This window comes from Ursus arctos, unplaced genomic scaffold (assembly GCF_023065955.2).
Source record: "Ursus arctos isolate Adak ecotype North America unplaced genomic scaffold, UrsArc2.0 scaffold_32, whole genome shotgun sequence".
Taxonomy (NCBI): domain Eukaryota; kingdom Metazoa; phylum Chordata; class Mammalia; order Carnivora; family Ursidae; genus Ursus; species Ursus arctos.
This window is the reverse complement of record NW_026623008.1, coordinates 17059426-17078517: the sequence shown is the minus strand read 5'-3', so window position 1 is coordinate 17078517 and position 19092 is coordinate 17059426. Positions and strand designations below refer to the sequence as shown.

The 19092-nt window shown below is 48.3% G+C and overlaps 2 protein-coding genes across 2 annotated transcripts; both read right to left on the bottom strand.

The window, feature by feature from the left end:
- Window positions 1-430: 430 nt before the first annotated feature.
- RPL11 (ribosomal protein L11) lies at window positions 431-4976 on the bottom strand. The gene is made up of 6 exons (XM_026517072.4): window positions 4903-4976; window positions 3974-4124; window positions 2641-2747; window positions 2115-2246; window positions 947-1057; window positions 431-509 (listed from the first exon to the last, which is right to left on the bottom strand). The coding sequence occupies exons 1-6, from the start codon at window positions 4906-4908 to the stop codon at window positions 480-482; spliced, it is 537 nt and encodes a 178-aa protein (XP_026372857.1). The 5' UTR covers window positions 4909-4976; the 3' UTR covers window positions 431-479.
- Window positions 4977-7101: 2125 nt separating this feature from the next.
- Window positions 7102-18253, bottom strand: LOC113268611 (elongation factor 1-alpha, somatic form-like). Its single transcript, XM_026517207.3, has 7 exons — window positions 18110-18253; window positions 14816-14995; window positions 14421-14717; window positions 10329-10479; window positions 9986-10242; window positions 8859-9093; window positions 7102-7223 (listed from the first exon to the last, which is right to left on the bottom strand). Exons 1-7 carry the CDS (start codon window positions 18251-18253, stop codon window positions 7102-7104), a joined length of 1386 nt encoding a protein of 461 aa, XP_026372992.2.
- Between the last annotated feature and the right edge of the window lie 839 nt (window positions 18254-19092).

Below are 19092 nucleotides of genomic sequence, written 5' to 3'. Positions count from 1 at the left end.
GAAAACTTAGTCTGAACAGTTAAACCAAAATTTAATCCCAGACATGACACACCAAAGCCTGTGATTCCCTTCATCAGACATGAGTGCTGGTGTATCTCTAGTGAAGAACAGAATTACCGAATAGAGGGGAGCCTCCTGGAACATGGGAGCACTGCACCCGACCTTCAACCAAAGCTCTATATTCAAACCCCAGCCCCAATCATACCCTCCCCTCTAAAACCAGTTTCCATGTGACTACTGCACCACCACAGCCTAACCACAAGGATGTGGGGAGCACAGACTATGATGCGAACTTCGATCTGCCAGGAAACACTGGCATCCAGAGGACAACAGGGTCATTACCAGCTATTCCCATCGAAGCTTTAAGTGGCTTGAGGTCCAGGGACTTGAAAATGGCCAGGCTCCTTTCACAGAACACACAACAGTAATATACATTTCACTGAAAAGTTTTTATTGGCCTTTTGGATAGAAACGGGAATTTATTTGCCAGGAAGGATGATCCCATCATACTGAAAGAGAAGAGATTTTATTTTTTCACAACAGGAGGCAACAGCAAAGATGGCAGCAATGGCTAACGTTTGAGAATTCACATCTGATAACGTGAATTCAGCTCTGAACCCCACATCCCTTCTCAATTAAACAGGAAACTGGCCTGTTTTAACAACTGCTATACTGTGCTGAACTGCACGATACCTTGAGAAAACGGGGCTCCTATTAAAGCCATATTCCTCCCCTTCCAGCTACCTGCATGTATGGGGGTGGGGAGAAAGCCTGATTTTGGGTGTTCAAACCACCAACCCTGGAAGCCCACATTTGTCAAGGTGCCCAAATTCTCGATCTTCAAAGAAACTACCCACCAAATGATGCTGGATTTTGCATCCCCAAATCCCAACTCCATTCACCAACACCACATTCCACCAGTTCACCGGAGATAAATCAGCTTTACCTTCTGCTGGAACCAGCGCATGGCCTCCTCTTTGCTGATTCTGTGTTTGGCCCCAATGCAGCCTGTCCTGCGCTTCTTGTCTGCGATGCTGAAACCTGGCCTACCCAGCACCTGTCCCAGGAATAACCAACAGTCACCTAGCCAGCTCACAGTCAAGAGTAGACGGACAAGACTCACACACTGGATATCGATCTTCGAGAGTCACCTGGTGGCCCAATGATTTTCAGAGCAAAAGACCCGTGATCTCAGGGTCTGATAAATCCGTTAGCAGCATCCTCGACAACATACCACACTGTAGGTCTGCTTTGGAGGCTGGAACTTGCGGTACCTCCCCCCTTCCCTGCCCAACTTCCAATGGTAGCTAAGGATTCTCCATCACTGCTCCCCAGTCTCCAAAGCACATTTTTAAAATAACGTTAAAAAAATTTTTTTTACTATAACATGTGCATTATGGAAAACTTAAGATTCTGAGAAGCACAAAGAAATAGTTATTCTTTTCTTCTGCTTCAGTTCAAAAGTGCTTCTTAAAGGCTTGCTGTTCTCAAACTCCCCTGTGAGCACCTAATTCTCCTTAGCGTTTAGATACTCAAATCTAGTAAGGGTGCTGCCATGACTCAGGTTCCACACTAGTCAGGACTTCTGGTTTTTGCTATGTGGTTTTATGGTTGGACAAACACACTGCAGTAACACAAATGGTCATTTCTACATTGAAACCCCTATCCTGACTGAGCAAACAGCCACATCACCAAACTCGCATCTATGTCCTCTGGATGGAAGCCACCCTATCCCCAAGGTCTAAGGGAAGGAGCTGGGAAAACAGCAGCCTCAGTACAGCCAACCCACACACCAAATACAGCACCAGAACTGCCTCAAATTTTCAATCCAATGGGTGAAATAGTTCCTTCTTCCACCTCTAAGCCATACTGGTGCTTGCTAGATCCTAGACTATAAGCTTCGAAATAGCAGGATCTCGTCTATCTAGTTCAGTGCTGTATCCCGACACCTGCCACAAACGAGGCACATCTTCCCAAGGGGCAGAACACAAAGGCAGACAACACTTAAAGCTTCAATCCAACATTTGAACATCAAGATAGCACACACAAAATAAAGGAGTAGCAGACTCCACTCTCCTCACAGACCAGGAGTAGAAAAGATTAAATATTCATACCACATAGAAGTCCAGGCCGTAGATACCAATGCTTGGGTCATATTTGATCCCCAGATCGATGTGCTCCTGGATCCCAAAGCCAAAGTTTCCAGTATCAGAGAAGTTATTTTTTCTTAACTCATACTCTCGAACCTAAGGAGAAAAAAACGCAGCGATCACATTCCTTGTCAACTCAAATCCCCCCCAGATTACCAGCTTAGTCCTCAACACTCAGCACCCCAGAGATGCAATTTGATCCTGAACAAAAACTCATCATTTTTCCACGACACCAAATCACATTCCAATGATGGATTTCATAGAACTTTCCCAACATTTAAAAGGCATGGAAAAACCCAGAGAAATCATTAAAAACAGTTCATAAACCTTGCTGAGTGCAGGAAACTCCCTTTAGAGATTAAAATATAAAACAAAATTAAAAAGCCAAGGCACCCAAGACAGTACATAATGTAAACTATCACCACTGTAATTATCTTCTTGTGTTATGTCGGCACTCTTTACTATTATCCCATGAGGGGATCAGCCTCACCTTTAGACCTTTCTCCAGGATTTCTTCCGCCTTGGCCCCACGGACTGTGCAGTGGACGGCAATCTTTTCATTTCTCCTGATACCAAAGGATCTAACAGTGTATCTAGCTGCGGGCAGGGGGAAACAAGGAGTCAGGTATCACACTCCCACTGCACTCACCTCTTTCCCAGAACATCATCTCCACAACTCCTAAGAGACATAAAGTATCTACCCACATCCTAAGTGGTGGCGTTCTAACCAGTGTCACCTACATCTGGTTTCATCTATAACACAGAAAACTCATTTTTCAACTTTCAAGTCCTCAGTCACACTTAGGCAATTAAGAGCTCGAGGTGGGACACTTGGGTGGCTCAGTCAATTAAGCATCTGTCTTTGGCTCAGGTCATGATCCTGGGGTCCTGGGATCGAGCCCTGCACCGGGCTTCCTGCTTAGCAGGGGAGCCTGCTTCTCCCTCTCCCTGTGCTCCCCCTGCTTACGCTCTGTCAAATAAATAAAATCTTATTTTAAAAAAAAAAAAAAAAAGAGCTTGATGTCATAATGTCTAAGTCTCAGGATGGGCCAAGTTCACAACCAGAATAGGCCACTAGAAAGAAACAGGATCATTGAGTTCTAAAAAAAACAAAATGTTACTGAAAATAACTAAGATTTTCTAAAGTGTTATCGTAATGTTATGCTCATATTACAGATGAAGTTCTGGAAGGTTAACTTGTCCCAAATCACAGCTGGTAATAAAAGGCAGGATCTGAACACAAGAACTTAACATATTCCACTACCTTAAAGCAATGGAACTTCAAAAACAAAAGCAACAAAACAATGCTAATGTCTACACTGAGCTTGGTATATGGCAGGCTCTTCACAGAATCCATTTGATCCTTCACAATCTTATTAAGTATTACCATCCCCTTTATGTAAATAAGGAAGCCGAGACCCAGAAAGTCCAAAGTCAGATCAGCAAATGATGGAGCCAGATTCTGAACACAGTTGGTCTAGATGCACAGCTCTGTTCTTAATGTAGCCTATAAATTCCAAATATGAATCAAGCCAAATACCATTTACTGCATTCCCAACATTTCTAACTTTCCCAACTTTCCCTAGAAAGTCTCTACTTTGCACTAGTCCTAGCTTAATCTCTACCTTAAAAACCTGGTATTCCAACACCAAACCCGATCTTGAAGGGAAGACACTTCTTGGGTAGATCAGTAAAGTAATGCTTTTAAGGGACACCAACTGTCACTTTCAAGATGGGCACTGAACAGGCTAGACGCCAGGTAAATTAGGAAACATGCAGGCATAACCAGCCGCGGGTCCTCTCCCCCGACTGCCACTACTCACCTTTGGAGAACACGGGGGTCTGGCCTGTGAGCTGCTCCAGCACCTTGGCGGCCCGGGTCAGTCTGTCTCCACTCTCCCCGACACAAATGTTGAGGCACAGCTTGCGGATGCGAAGTTCCCGCATGGGGTTCTCCTTTTCACCTTGATCCTGCTGCAACAAGGGAAGCGCAACAGTCAACACCCAGTCCCACCACAACCTGGAGTCCAGCATTTGTGTGCACAGCATACCTATTTCGGCTCATCCCGGCTCCTAACGAAAGCCCTAAGGGTTTAAGAAGTATCACGGTGTTTGTGTGGGAGGCAGAAGACAGCTCGGGATCTGGTTTCCTCCTCCAAGCACGGAATGGGCTAACAGAAACTTAGGACAGGTACCGGAGTTAAAGTTACACGGAAAGGATGAACCCCAACGGGTTCAGCGTGTAAGGTGTCAGAGCACGTCCGCACTATAAAGCCAGCGGCGGAGAAAACAATTTAAACGCTGGGGAAACAGGAAACACGTGGTTGAGAGACGTCCCCCATTCCATCCCGAAGCAGCCTGCTGGCCGCGGCAGAAACCTAGCGCCTTCCCCAAGCGGAGAAACAGGCGGAGGCTCCCCAGCCCCCGGCAAGTCTCAAGTCCCCGGGACGGGTAACAGGTCCGGACACCGTGGGCCAGCCCTTCCGCTCGCTCCATTCGCCCTCCCTGCAGCTTACGGGCCGCACTTCTGAGCCCGCCCGGCGGCTGCCCCGAGCCCGCTCCTAAGAGGGCGGGAGGGGAGGCGACAGGGTTCAGCTCGGCGCCCTCGGCCCGCATGGCTCTGCCAGTTTCGGCACGGCCAGCCTTGCGGGCTCCCTTCTTCTCGGGCCGCGGACGAGGCAGCTCCCGAGGCCTCGGCCCGCCGTGGATGAAGGCGGATGAAGGGAAGCAAACCCAGGCCTCCGCTACTCACCGCCATGGTGGAGAACAGGAAGAGAAAGTGAAGCTTCCGGCCCAGGGCCTTATGGGTCGGGAGGCGGGCTCTTTCCCCAGGATACGCAGAGAGCGGCGGCGGAGGAAGAGGGGCGGAGGAAGAGGGGCGGGGGCGGCGCGGCGCAGTGCGGGGCTCGGCCTGGTGGGCACCGCCCACAACTGCCAGCGGCGCCCGCCGACCACCGGGACCCGGGTTTTCCAAGAACGATTTTTAAAGCTCCCTGACCGGCTTTTCCTTGAACGTCCGGTTACTATGGGCGCCCTTCCCTCCCACAGTCTCCGGACCTGGTGGTTCTTGGCGTGATGAGACTTAAAGGACTAAGTCAGTTATGCAAACTATAATGTATATAATTTACTCGGTGACAATGTAAACAAATGGAATTTATACAGTTAGAACAGTGATGGCTTAGGCGTTCTGAGCTGTGGAGACAGTATGCTCCTGTCTTGGCTAGCTCATGGTTAGGCGACCCAGAGCAGGTTACTAATTAGACCTCTTTCAGCCTCAGTTTTCCTCAGCTTTAAAATGGGTACCTATATCCTAGGAGATTGTTGTGAAAATTAAACGAGGTAATTGTGTAGAGCACACAGTTAAGCTCAGAATAAGGGGTTACTCTTAATATAAACCCACTAGATCCAAGCAACCCTTTACCCCAGAAAGTGTTAGACATATGGTGTATAATCAACAGAGTCATCCTGCACGCACAAAAATGGCTTGCAGATTAGTTTCTGACAGGATCCAATCGCAAACAATAATAGGGCTTCCTGGTTTACACTAATCCTCAGCAGCAGGGCCTGAGGGGCTGCCAGGATGCACATCCCAGGCAGAACCTGGTCTTGAATCCTCCAGTTTAACAGGAATAAATGGGCAAAGGGCTTTGGCGGAAAAGGAGACAAGCCTCACGCTTCTGCTGCCACATTCCCTTCTCCTGTTGCTAGGTAAAAGCCCCCAGGCTCTCCTGGTTTCATCCAGTAGTGATACAAGGGACTTCTGGAAAGCTGGGCTGATGGAGGAGAGCAAAGAGACACCCCGCTCTTCCCAACCCACACCTTTGAGCTTCTGCCATCAGGCAGCCACCAGCCAGCCTAGAGCCAAGGCCTCAACCAAACCTCTTGGAGGAACAGTGCCAAGGGAGGGGCTGCTCCAAAACTTGGAATAAATGTGCTCCAAAACACATGATCCCGGATTTTCTTTTGCTAGAAAGCATATTTTTGGAATAATTGGCAAAATCTGAATCATGTCTGCAGATTTCAGAAGTGTACCCGTGTTAATTTAATGTCCTCATTCTGATTACTTGACTTTGGTTATATCACAGAATATTCTTGGATTTTCAGTGTTCACTGTAAAGGGCCATCATGTCTGCAGCTTACTCTTAAATAATTCAGGGGAAAAATGGAAAATAGGATTTGGGGAATCTGGGTGAAATTGCCTCTTGCAACTTTGTGATTCAAACTGTCAAACTGAAGTTAAAAAAGTAACCTGAGGGAAATATGTACGTAGGAAATATAAAACAGTTCATCCTAAAATCTCAGGCTCATTCCTCTCCCCTCAACTTTTTTTCAACAGAACTTCCCCATAATAGTGCTCACTTGCCGCCAGTGCCCACACCATGTGAGTGAGAGTAGCTGATTACCATGCCCAGCAGGTACCAGCTCACTCAAACTTCAATATCCCTGTGGAGGCAGATACTGTCATCTTTCCATTTTACAGATGAGCAAGGCACACAGAAGGTTCAGTAACTTTTATAGACACTATTTAAGTCAGGCAGTTTAACGCCAGAGTCCTGTTCTAGGAACTGATGAACTTGGCCAGGGACAAAAGCTGCTCTAGACTTTCCCCTTTATACCTTTTCTTCCCTGGGACCCTAGCTAGCTCTCTGGTTCTTGCACCAGTCAGGCACCAGAAGGAAGGTGAGGGGTAGAATTAGACTGAGCACCCCACCTGCTTCCTCCTTGTTTGCAATATCAAGGTCAGTAGAGGCAGAGGCAAAAAGACTTGCTGTGCTTTATTCCTATGCCTCAAACTCGTCAGCAAAAAGAAAAGTGGATGAACAGGGGCAGATTTAAGACTGTTCAGCAAGAGAAGAGGATGTCTAAGGCTTCTCCTTGAGCCGTTCTTTTCCAGCTGTGGCTCCTCCTGGGCTGCCCCTTGCCCAGAAAGTCCTAGAGTAGCAGTCACCACTCACTTCCTGGCCGCTTTCATGGCAGACTTGGTGACTTTGCCACCAGTCGCTGCTTTTTTCTCCACAGCCTTGATGACCCCAACAGCCACCGTCTGCCTCATGTCACGCACAGCAAAGCGACCTAGGACACAGGACACGAAGTAACAGGTGGAGAACACTACCAGGGCACAAGCTATAGGACACTGGGAGGTCAAGTAAATGATACTCTGAATTATACATATGAGTGCGTTTAATTATCTCAACAACTCAAAGTAGACCTCATTATATCTGTTTTACAGTTGAGGAAACTGGGGCAAAGAAGTAGAAGATCACTTTGCTGTGATGGTTGAACACCCAGAAAGTCTCACACTGCACTTTATATTCTTAGCCACTGGACTGTCCTACCTCCATAAGGGAAAACTTGCTTTTGGTGCACCCGCTACCCTATCATACATACTAATGTTCCCAGCCCCCAAGCAACTAGCACCTTCTCTGTGCCCATCACGACAAGGATGGATCTCATTTACATTCAACTGTGAATCTGGCAAATGCTTCTCCTGGGGGTTCTTGAATGCTCCTTTGACTTCAAGTTACAGAGGGCAAGGCTTTGGCATCTGGCTTCAACCTCATAGTATTTTTGGCAGCGGTAGAAAGAACTAAACCAGCTTTACAAGATTCATGTGGCAGCCTCTGTGGCCCGCCTCTAAAATTAGCCTTTTGAAATTCACCCCCTTCCCCATTAACTGGGAGGCCCTGATGGTAAGGACTTGTTTGTTTATAAATATCCATCATCTAGCACAGAGCAGGCACCATATAAAAGGGCCTACTCCCTATGTATTTGAGTTCAGAACATTCTAGGTTAATTGTTCAAACCTAGCCATGCATAATACACTTGGGGAAATCTAAGAAACAGACTTCTAGGCTGCTGCCTTGACCAGGTGAATCTACCAGGGTCTGAGCCTCTGGTTTAATAGGGTCCCCATCAGTGGTCCTGATTATTCACCAGGTTTGAAAACCACCACACTGAAGAATAAGAAGGAAGAAGAAAATCCCTGCTAATCTCTGCTTTATTCACCTCTTCTAAGTCAAGGTTTCTCAAATTGATGTGCATTCCGATTACCTGGGGAACTTGTTAAACTGCAGATGTGAGTTTAGCAGGTCTGGATGGAGCCTGAGGTTCTCCATTTCTTTTCTTTTCTTTTCTTTTCTTTTCTTTTCTTTTCTTTTCTTTTCTTTTCTTTTCTTTTCCTTTCTTTCCTTTTCTTTCCTTTTCTTTCTTTCTTTCTTTCTTTCTTTCTTTCTTTCTTTCTTTCTTCTTTCTTTCTTGATTTTATTTTTATTTATTTGACAGAGAGAGACAGCCAGTGAGAGAGGGAACGCAAGCAGGGGGAGTGGGAGAGGAAGAAGCAGGCTCCCAGCAGAGCAGGGAGCCTGATTCGGGGCTCGATCCCAGGACTCCGGAATCACGCCCTGGGCTGAAGGCAGACGCTTAACGACTGAGCCACCCAGGTGCCCCTGAGGTTCTCCATTTCTAACCACCTTCCAGGGGATGCCCTGGGAGGTCCATGGACCACACTTTGAGTAACAAGGCTCTAAAGTGGCCCCTCCTTGCTGTGTGACACTAGGCAAGCCACTTTCCTTTTTTAGGGCCCTTCTTACCTGGAACTCTGGTCCTTCTGACCAGGTTCTGCAGCCTGGCTTGGGTGTGACATGTTGGCTCACGGGAGCCAGGAGGAGGAAGGGGAAGCTCCAGGAGCCAGGTGCTGTCGGGACTTACCAAGGGGCGGGTACTCTGAGAAGCTTTCCACACACATGGGCTTTCGTGGAATCATCTGAACGATGGCTGAGTCCCCAGACTTCAGGGCTTTGGGATTGTCTTCCAGCTTCTTGCCTGAGCGCCGGTCAGTCTTCTCCCTGAGGTCTGCAAACTTGCAGGCGATGTGGGCCGTATGGCAGTCCAGAACTGGCGAGTAGCCAGCTGCGATGCTGCCAGGGTGGTTGAGAATGATCACCTGGAGCCCAGGGTGGGATGGGAGTGGGGGAGGGCATTAGCCCAGCATCCTCCAGAGGAGGTAGCCCTAAACAGCTAAGGGGTCGGGCACCTTGGACACACTTTAAATTACAGTGAGCATTTGAACATTTATAGAGTATACCAAGTTCTGTGCCAAGCATATCTCATGCATTCCAATTTAATTCTCATAGCAGAGAGCCTGGATAATTTACCCATGATGAAATAGCAGGGAAGGGGCAGAGCTGGGGATGAATGATACTAAAACCTACACACATACATGTTACTTATGAACTACTTTTCCCTGCCATTTAGAAAAATGCATTACAAGAGCAGCTAACTAACTTGTTAGGTGACCTGTTGGCCCCAAGTCAGCTGTTTCACATATCGTCACCTCGTGTAATGCTCACTGTGAGGTAGTGCCAGCCTCCACCGGCAGAAGTAAGAATGTGCCAGATTGCATTCAGAACAGCCTTCACATTCCAACTCTGGGCCGAGGAAACACCTGCTCTAACATACAGATTCCCAGGTTCCACCCATGTCTACTGAATCACGCCCCAGAACCCCTGGGAAGAATGTTAGGAATCTGCATTTTTGCAACACTTCCCAGGTGACTCTAATCCACCTGGTTTGAAAACGATTGCTTTAAGGCTTCAAGACCATACTGTGGAAACTAACAAGACCATCGAATTGCATTGTTTTGTTCAAGGGCAAAGCAGCAAGTAAGCTGCAGTCAGGATTCTAACCCAGATAGTCTGACTCTACCTACACTGCTGGTCAAGAGCCCAGCATGGAGCCTATGCTCAGTGCCCACTTCCTGAAGGACCCAGTGAACCCTTCTGCTCATAGGACAGTATGGCTGTCTCAGGAGACTCCCCTTAAATGGGCCTCCTCACCTGGGAGACGAAGCTCGCCACTTCCAAGGGCGGGTCATTCTTGCTGTCTCCTGCCACGTAGCCCCGCCTGATGTCCTTCACCGACACATTCTTCACGTGGAAGCCCACATTGTCTCCAGGTAGGGCCTCAGCCAGGGCCTCGTGGTGCATCTCTACAGACTTGACCTCTGTGGTGATGTTGCAGGGGGCAAAGTTCACCACCATGCCTGGCTTGAGGAAGCCTGTTTCTACCCGGCCCACGGGCACGGTGCCGATGCCTGGGGGGACAGAGCAACCACAGCTGTCAGCAGTCAGACTTCAGTGAGCCCCCAACCCCAAGCACCCCTACATAGCATGTACTCACCCCCAATCTTGTATACATCCTGCAGAGGCAGCTGCAGGGGCTTGTCTGTAGGGCAGGCAGGGGGCATGATGGAGTCCAGTGCTTCTAGCAATGTCATGCCCACCACGTTTCCTTCCTTCCTGGTGATCTTCCAGCCTTTAAACCAGGACATCTGGAAAAGCCATCAGATGTGCAGCTTGTTTAGGCTCCAGGGAAACTGTCCCAGGTGCCAACCAACCTGTATTTAACATGAGACCTCAAGCAATTTTTTTAAATTTATTTTTTGACAGAGAGAGAGAGACAGCCAGCGAGAGAGGGAACACAGGCAGGGGGAGTGGGAGAAGAAGAAGCAGGTTCCCAGTGGAGCAGGGAACCCGACGCAGGGCTTGATCCCAGGGACCTGGGATCACGCCCTGAGCTGAAGGCAGATGCTTAATGACTGAGCCACCCAGGCGCCCCTCAAGCAAATTTTTAATGCATTCTGAGCCTCAGCTTCCTCATTTGTGAAACAGATATCACCACCTACCTTTCAGGCTCAAGTAAAGACACAAAAGACCACACACAATCCACCAAGCACAAGGTTTGACATGTACTACACACCCACAAAATGATGGCCATTACTCTAAGTCTTGCAGGTGTTGCCCCTCACTTGAGCCAATAGTTTTAGGAAGCAGAGATTCCTTGAATCTGGTTAGCTCTTAGGTCTCATTCCATCTGCTCATTACACAGGAGGAGCAGAGAAAACACGCAGCACAGTTAAGTAAGCATCAGGAAAGAGAATGAAAACAAGACTCAAATACTCCAACACTTATATCTTCTAAAGACTAGATGTTCCCCAACATCTTAAGCAAGGGCAGCATTATTGAACATAAGGCCTTCCAGAAGATAACCTTAAGGATGACAGTGCATTGTATACATGCCTTTTAAGTAGATACTATATGTACTTCTCTAAAAACCTTGGCCAAAGCTCACCAGAGACATCATCCGTGCCTTCAGAGATGTATCAGTTAACTGGAATTCCAGTTAACTGGAATGACCCGCCCTTGGCCTCCTTCTGTGGGCCAACTTCCCGCTCAAACACCCGCCTCATTGGTGAAGATAAGCTCTTCTATTAGTTTGATGAACTTAGCAACTCACTTGACCCTATGCCAGCTCAAAGGCCTGAATAAGCCTATGAGGTCAGCATTATCCCCATCTTAAAAATGGGGAAACTGAGGTCTCTGATGTCACAGGTATTTGAGAGTGGAGGTTAAACCCTAAATCTATCATCTAGTCCACTGACTGCATGTTTTGTTCTTCTAGCATCTAGAACATACTAGATATGGGGCTCCTGGGTGGCTCAGTTGTTAAGCATCTGCCTTCAGCTCAGCTCATGATCCCAGGGTCCTGGGATCAAGCCCCACACCCGGCTCCCCGCTCAGTGGGGAGTCTGCTTCTCCCTCTCCCTCTGCTCCTCCCCCTGCTTGTGTGCGCACACGTGCACTCTCTTCTCTCTCTCTGTCAAATGAATACATAAAATCTTTTAGAACATACAAGATACCTAATAAATACCCAAAGGGACAGGAGAATGAAATCCCCTTGTCTCACTAGCTGAACTATGTGGTGATACTTGGGAAATGGGCATCAAAGCTTCAGGTTTCTGTTCTACTGTTGCTTTAGAAGAGCCCCCCTACTTCACCACCCAATATAGAGTAACACTCTCATACCATGCCTCCCTCACCCTTACGTTTTTCTTAGCACTTGTAATCATCCATTACCACCACCCCCAGAAGACCATAGTGTTGCATCTCATTAACTACCACACCCTCAGCACCAAGGACAGTGCCCAGCATGCAAATATTGAAGTACCATTCAAAGGAACACACTGCCCAGAGGTAGCTCTAATCTTTCCCAAGGACAATTGGGCAATATGTGTCAGAAGACTCCCAAGATCATGCCTACCCTTTGTTTCACTAGGAACTTATTCTAATTAAATTATCAAGGACACATGCAACGATTTATTTATCAAGGTGCTTATGGCAGTTTTTTTATAAAACTAGAAATAATATTCTTGGAAGCTGGGGGCCTTGGGCTATTACTGACCTACGCTGTGTCCGAGCTTTCTTATTTTACATGGGAATAAAATGCCTTCTTCATGGGGTTCTGTGCATGTAAAGTGTTTAGTCTGGTGTCCGGCCCATAGTAATTTCTCAATACCATTTTCACTTAATAATGGATATGGCTACACAGTCTACTGTACCTCTGTGATCTTCAATGTAAAACACCCACTAAGTATTCAACATGTGTACTTTTTTTTAAGATTTTATTTATTTCAGAGAGAGAGAGAGAGACAAAGAGACAGCATGAAAGGGAAGCAGGGGCAGAAGGAGAGGGAGAAGCAGACTCCTTGCTGAGCAGGGATGCGGGGCTCGATCCCAGGACCCCAGGATCATGAACTGAGCTGAATGAAGATGCCTAACTGGCTGAGCTACCCAGGTGCCCCAGTATTCAACATGTTTAAATAGCAAAGAAAAATTTAAAAATAAAGAGTTTTATGCAAAATTACATACAGTTTGAGTCCAGCTGTGAATATCTAGAAAGGACTGCATGAAAACTAGGTTATCTATAACCCATGAAGCTTATGCTTTATATCTGCATGAAAGGCTCATTGTAAAAATGTCAGAGGTTACTTTTATAATCAGGAAAAGAGGGAGGCCTGGATGGCTCAGTCAGTTAAGCATCTGCCTTCAGCTCAGGTCATGATCTCAGGGTTCTGGGATCAAGCCCCACATATGGCTCCTTGCTCAGCAGGGAGCCTACTTCCCTCTGCCTACTCCCCCTGCTTGTGCTCTCTCTCTGTCTCTCTCTGACAAATAAATAAAAAAATCTTTAAAAATATATATAATCAGGAAAAGATTATGCTACGTACATGTGGAAGAAAAGGCTAAGAATCCTAAAGTCAGTTACAGAAAAGGTAGGCTTTAGGCAGTAAAATAGTAAGGGATAGCAGTTAGCATTTGAATACCAACTATGCATGAACAGATTTCCATGTGGAGTCTCCCATTTATTTTTTTAAGGATTTTATTTATTTATTTGACAGAGAAAGACACAGCCAGTGAGAGAGGGAACACAGGCAGGGGGAATGGGAGAGGAAGAAGCAGGCTCCCAGCGGAGGAGCCTGATGTGGGGCTCGATCCCAGAACGCTGGGATCACGCCCTGAGCCGAAGGCAGATGCTTAACAACTGAGCTACCCAGGCGCCCCCGGAGTCTCCCATTTAATTCTCACAGTCCCATGAAGTGAGTCCTAACCCCCAGAGTACTAATTCCTCTCTTACCTCTTTACTGTGGGCAAAAGGAGAAAGCTGGGGCTTGACCCCTGATGTGATGTCAGAGCTAGACTTCCTTTGTAGGGAGACACTCATTTAAGAATTTTCAATGCTGCTACATTCTGGGATCCATGAGCACGGTGACTATACCTTAGACACATTTACATCGCCCCCACACTTCCTAGCCTGCCTAGAGAGGTAGCTTAGATGCTGTGAGCATGGACTAGAATTCCAGGCTCTGCTGGCACTGCTCAACAGAGCTGTCTGCAATGACGGGAATATTCTGTAACTTCACTGTCCAATATGACAGCCACATGTGGTTGTGGGGCACTTGAAACATAGCTAATACAACTAAGGAACTGAAATTACTTCATTTGACTTAAATTATTAAAGTTAATAGCCAGGGAGCCTGGGTGGCTCAGTTGGTTAAGTATCTGCCTTCAGCTCAGGTCGTGATTCCGGAGTCCTGAGCTCAAGCCCCGCCGTGGGCCCCCTGCTCCGTGGGGAGTCTGCTTCTCCCTCTCCCTTTGCCCCTCCCCACTTGTGTTTTCTCTCTCACTCTCTCTCAAATAAAGAAATAAAATCTTAAAAACAGTGAAGTTAATCACCACGTGTAACTAAATACTGCATTGCATGATGCAGCGGCTTGCTTACTAGTTGTGTGGTCTCCAGTAACCTCTGCTCATTCTGTAAAACGGGGGTCATTCACAGTGGTTGGCCCATAAGCAGGCTGTAAGTCCTGGGTATCACATTCTCGAAGAAGCTTAAATGTTGCACTTAATTAGCCCCGTCCCAGTCGGCTCTCACCTTGGTGCTGGGTTCTATCATGTTGTCCCCATGCCAGCCCGAGATGGGCACAAAGGCGACAGCCTCGGAGTTGTAACCGATCTTCTTGATGTAGGCCTTCACCTCCTTGCTGATCTCCTCAAAGCGTGCGCTGCTATAAGGAGGCTCTGTGATGTCCATCTTGTTGACCGCCACGACGAGCTGCTTCACACCCAGTGTGTAGGCGAGCAGTACATGCTCTCGGGTCTGCCCGTGCTTGGAGATGCCGGACTCAAACTCACCCACACCGCTTGCCACAATCAACACAGCACAGTCTGCCTGGCCCGAGTGACAGAGGGAAGAAGGCCCGGCTCAGACTTGGCCTGGGATGCCCACTGCCCACCCCCGAAGCAGAGCCAAGATGACCCTGGAGGTACCTGTGAGGTGCCTGTGATCATGTTCTTGATGAAGTCACGGTGCCCTGGGGCGTCAATGATGGTAATGTAGTATTTTTTGGTCTCAAACTTCCACAAGGAGATGTCAATGGTGATGCGACGTTCCCGCTCTGCTTTCAGCTTGTCCAGCACCCAGGCATACTTGAAGGAGCCTTTGCCCACCTGGGCCGGGAGCAGGACGGAAAACCCCGGGGTCACCCCTATACCCAAAGCTGCCCATCAACCAGGAATGAAGTTCCGAAATGAGTTGGGAGTCAGAGGGATGGTAACAGGGTGGTGTATGGAGAGACTGTTGAATTTTTCAAACAATAGAATGTATTACTTGTATAATTAAGTTTTTCTTTCAGAGCTGGTTTGAGAGTCAGAGTGACCCAGGGCCAAATGATAAAGTGCCTAGGCGGGCATGTGGACCTGGCACAGGGTCAGCAAGCCCTCAAATCCGTAATAGCAAACACGTAAGTAATGCTGACCCTGAGCTTGGTGCTTTTATAAGCACTTCACACGGGTTATCTCAATCTCACAACAACTTAGTAAAGTATTATCCTCATCTTGCAGATGAGGTAACAGAGGAATTAACTGACTAGCCCAAGATCATAGGATTAATAAACAGCAGAGTCAGGATTTGAACTGCAAAGCATCAGACTCAAGTTCAGACTCTTAACCGCTACCCTATGTTAAATGGTATCTGTGATTGATAATCACCCTTGGCAGCCTAGGCAAGTTGAGCTGCTTTCAGCACTGATAAAAAAAAAAAAAAAAAAAAAAACGGCTACCAAAAGTCGGTAGCATATTCAAGTTAACATGCTGGTCTAGGGTAAACTCTACCACTTGCCAGCTCAGGGGTCCTGCGCATCTGTTCATTTCAGTTCTATTAGAGGGCAGAGTGGAGAAAAGGAAAGACCAGAGACCAGGGGGCTTCCTCAAGGAAACTAATTAGTTTATTAAAAGATAGAAACAGAACCCAGGGGTCCTAACTTTTGCTACTGTAGGAACTTCTATTTTATGAAGTCCGTTATAGTTTAGAATACTCATTAGATAAGTGGCTATCAAAGAGTGGTTCAGGGACCCTGATACCTTTTGGAGTTTGCGTGGTCAACACTATAATGCAAAGACCTTATTTGCCTGTCCCCTCACTCATTTTCTCATCATCGTGCAGTGGTGTTTTCGAGAGGCTACATGGCCAGTGAAATCACAACAGGTTGATTGTAGAAGCAGATGAGAATCCAGCTATCTTCTATTAAGCCAGACATTAAAGATTCCAGCAAAAATGTAAAACAACGTCACCCTCCCAAGATTCTCTGTTTTGGAAAAGACTTAATTTTCATATGTACAAAGTGTGATACTTAGGTTAATATATAAGGAGTTTATTACTATTATTTTTAAGTGAATTAAGCATTTTTAAACCTCAGTTTTAGTTTTCAATATCATAAATATATAGATCTAATTTACATAAACTCATGGGGTGCCTTTAAGAATGCAAAGGGTTCCTGGGGCGCCTGGGTGGCACAGCGGTTAAGCATCTGCCTTCAGCTCAGGGCGTGATCCCAGCGTTCTGGGATCGAGCCCCACATCAGGCTACTCTGCTATGAGCCTGCTTCTTCCTCTCCCACTCCCCCTGCTTGTGTTCCCTCTCTGGCTGTCTCTATCTCTGTCAAATAAATAAATAAAATCTTTAAAAAAAAAAAAAAAAGAATGCAAAGGGTTCCTGAGACCAGGAAGTTTGAGAACCACCACAGGAGATCATTTGTTTTTCCATAGTGTTCTTGGCTGTGCTTCTACCATACTGGCTATGGACCAGTCTCTTTCTCACAGTTCTAAAGCTTTCCTTGGCAGCCCCTGCCACGTAAGTGCTCCTGCAACAATTCTGACTATACCTGAGGAAGCCAAGATTAGGAGACTAGCTGACGGCACTGGTGCATGACCTGCTGCCTTTTCGTCTCCGTCCTGTTTCTATCTCTGCAGCAGCTGGCTCTGCAGACTATTCCTGTCTTGTCCGAGCCTTCTTCAACTCTAGGGTTTTTCACTCACCTCCCTGGCTCTCCCTTCTCATTCCCCTGCACGGGCTCTTGCTCCACCCACCCCAGGGCTCTGTCCCTCACCCATTCCAGCTCACTCCCGTGGTTTAGTCTCCAATCTGGGTTTCTGTCTTGAGCTCCAGACGTCAGTACTCAGCTGCCCCCCTGGATGTGAGCACAGAAAGCCCTGTGGACACCTCAGATTTCACACATCTAGAGCAGACCTGTTTGGACTCCAGATCAGCTCTGTCCCTGGTGTTCGCTGACTTTCCAGTTTCCAAAGTGGGCAACTTGGGGGCCACCCTCAACTCCTCTTCCTTCCCTACAGCTTCCCCTTCCCTACAGCTCACTCCTAAGTTCTGTGGATTCCCCACCTCCACGTCCCTGGATTCCACTCATTACTCTCCATGCCCGCTGCTGCTGCCTGAGCCCAGGCCACCGTCCTTGCTCCCGTGGTCAACAGCAACAACCTTCCAGCTGGCTTCCCAGCCCCTAGCATGGGGCCCTTCGCCTGCTCTCCCCTTGCTGCAGCCAGGATGCTCTTCCTAAAAAGATCTTGCCTGATTCCCATCACTCCCATGCCTGAAATCCTTTAGTTGCTGCAGGGAGAGTGACCAGGCTCTTTAGCAGGGCACTCAAGGCCCACGTCCCCTGTCCTGCCAGGCAACGACTTTCCATCGCAGGTGCTCTACACCTGCTGTTCCAATCTCCTGTGGCTCACGGACACCTGCTCCATTTCCTCAAGGCTCAGAGGAGGTCCCTTCCTTCGGGAATCCTTCAAGGTCTCTCAGGACACGTTCATTGTCTGTGACCTGGGCTCCTACAGCACCCATGCTGTTACCGAGCTTATTGTGAGACCAAAGGGTATATGACCAGGAGTTTCTAGGGGACAAGGCTTGCTTGCACCTACCATTGTATCCATGGGGGCTACCCTAAGGTTCTTGGTAGATGCATGGCAAATAAAGCCTTTCCCCTTTAAATGGCAGCTTTAGCTCCTGAGATACAGCATGACATCTGTGTCACACTGGGATTTAAACCTTGGCACCATCCTCAGGCAAGCTGTCTAACCCTTCTGAGCCTCATTTGTCTCACCTAGAAAATGGCAGCCACGCCACCTGCCTGGCATGACTGAGAGGGAAAGCACCTACCAGCCCAGCAGGTGCTCAGCAGAGGTGAGCAGTCTCCTCCCCCACAATGAGGCACCCCTCCCGGGGAAACCAAGGCTAGGAAGGAGGGGCAGGGAGGCTCAGAGCAACCTCACCTCTGAAGCCTCCTTCTCAAACCTGTCGATGGTCCTCTTGTCAATGCCCCCACATTTGTAGATGAGATGTCCTGTCGTCGTGGACTTGCCCGAATCCACATGGCCGATGACCACAATATTGATGTGGGTCTTCTCTTTGCCCATGCCGGGAGCTGCTCAGAGAGAGGACAGGTATGCTCAGGGCATGAATTGGCCACCTCCTGTCCTGAGCTTCTCTTCCTTGGGACTGGGCCAGCTCAACCGGCAGAGGGTGAGGCAGGAGAGGAAAACACTGGGCCAGGAGAGCAGAGAGGGGGCCTTTCCAACACCTCACACCTGAGGCTGCTCCGGAGCTCTCCCCCAGCCGCAGGGAGGATGTGCCTACCTCCAGAGCCAGGAGAAGCCCCTCCGTACCTCCTCACACCTAGAACAGACCAACGGGGCATTGGGCCCCACCCCTTTTACAGCCGACATCTCCAGCCCGCCCCTCAAATCCCTTGTTCCTATTGGTCCGCTGGCCCTGGGATGCATGGGGAAAACCCAGCACCCATCTCACAGGGGGTGGGCTCGCCTTCTCCAGGTTGGGAGGAGGATGAGCTTGCCGACCACCAAAAGGAGGCTCCTCTGGGCTTTGAGCTGCTGATTGAGAGCCCCTTCCCACCACCCCTAGTACCAGGCTGGGCACTAGGAAGTGGCCCAAGGGTCAGAGACAGGCCTGGAGTGGCAGGTGGTCCCCGGACTCGCTGTCCCTGGGTATTCAGGCCTATGTGTTTATGGGAGGGAGGTGTACAGGAAAGGGTGGGGAGAGAAGGAGCAAGGGGGTGGGAGCTCTAGCGTTTCACATAAGTGCCTCCTGGTCCTTTCTGGGCCTCACAGACCACACGGATTTATCCCTGTCTCCAGCCACCTGCATTGGCCTGCCCCATGGCAAACCCTGAGTTTGGTGAATGAAAGCAGAATGACTGCTGCCGCCTTCAGGCCCAGACTCCCGTGTGCACCGTCAC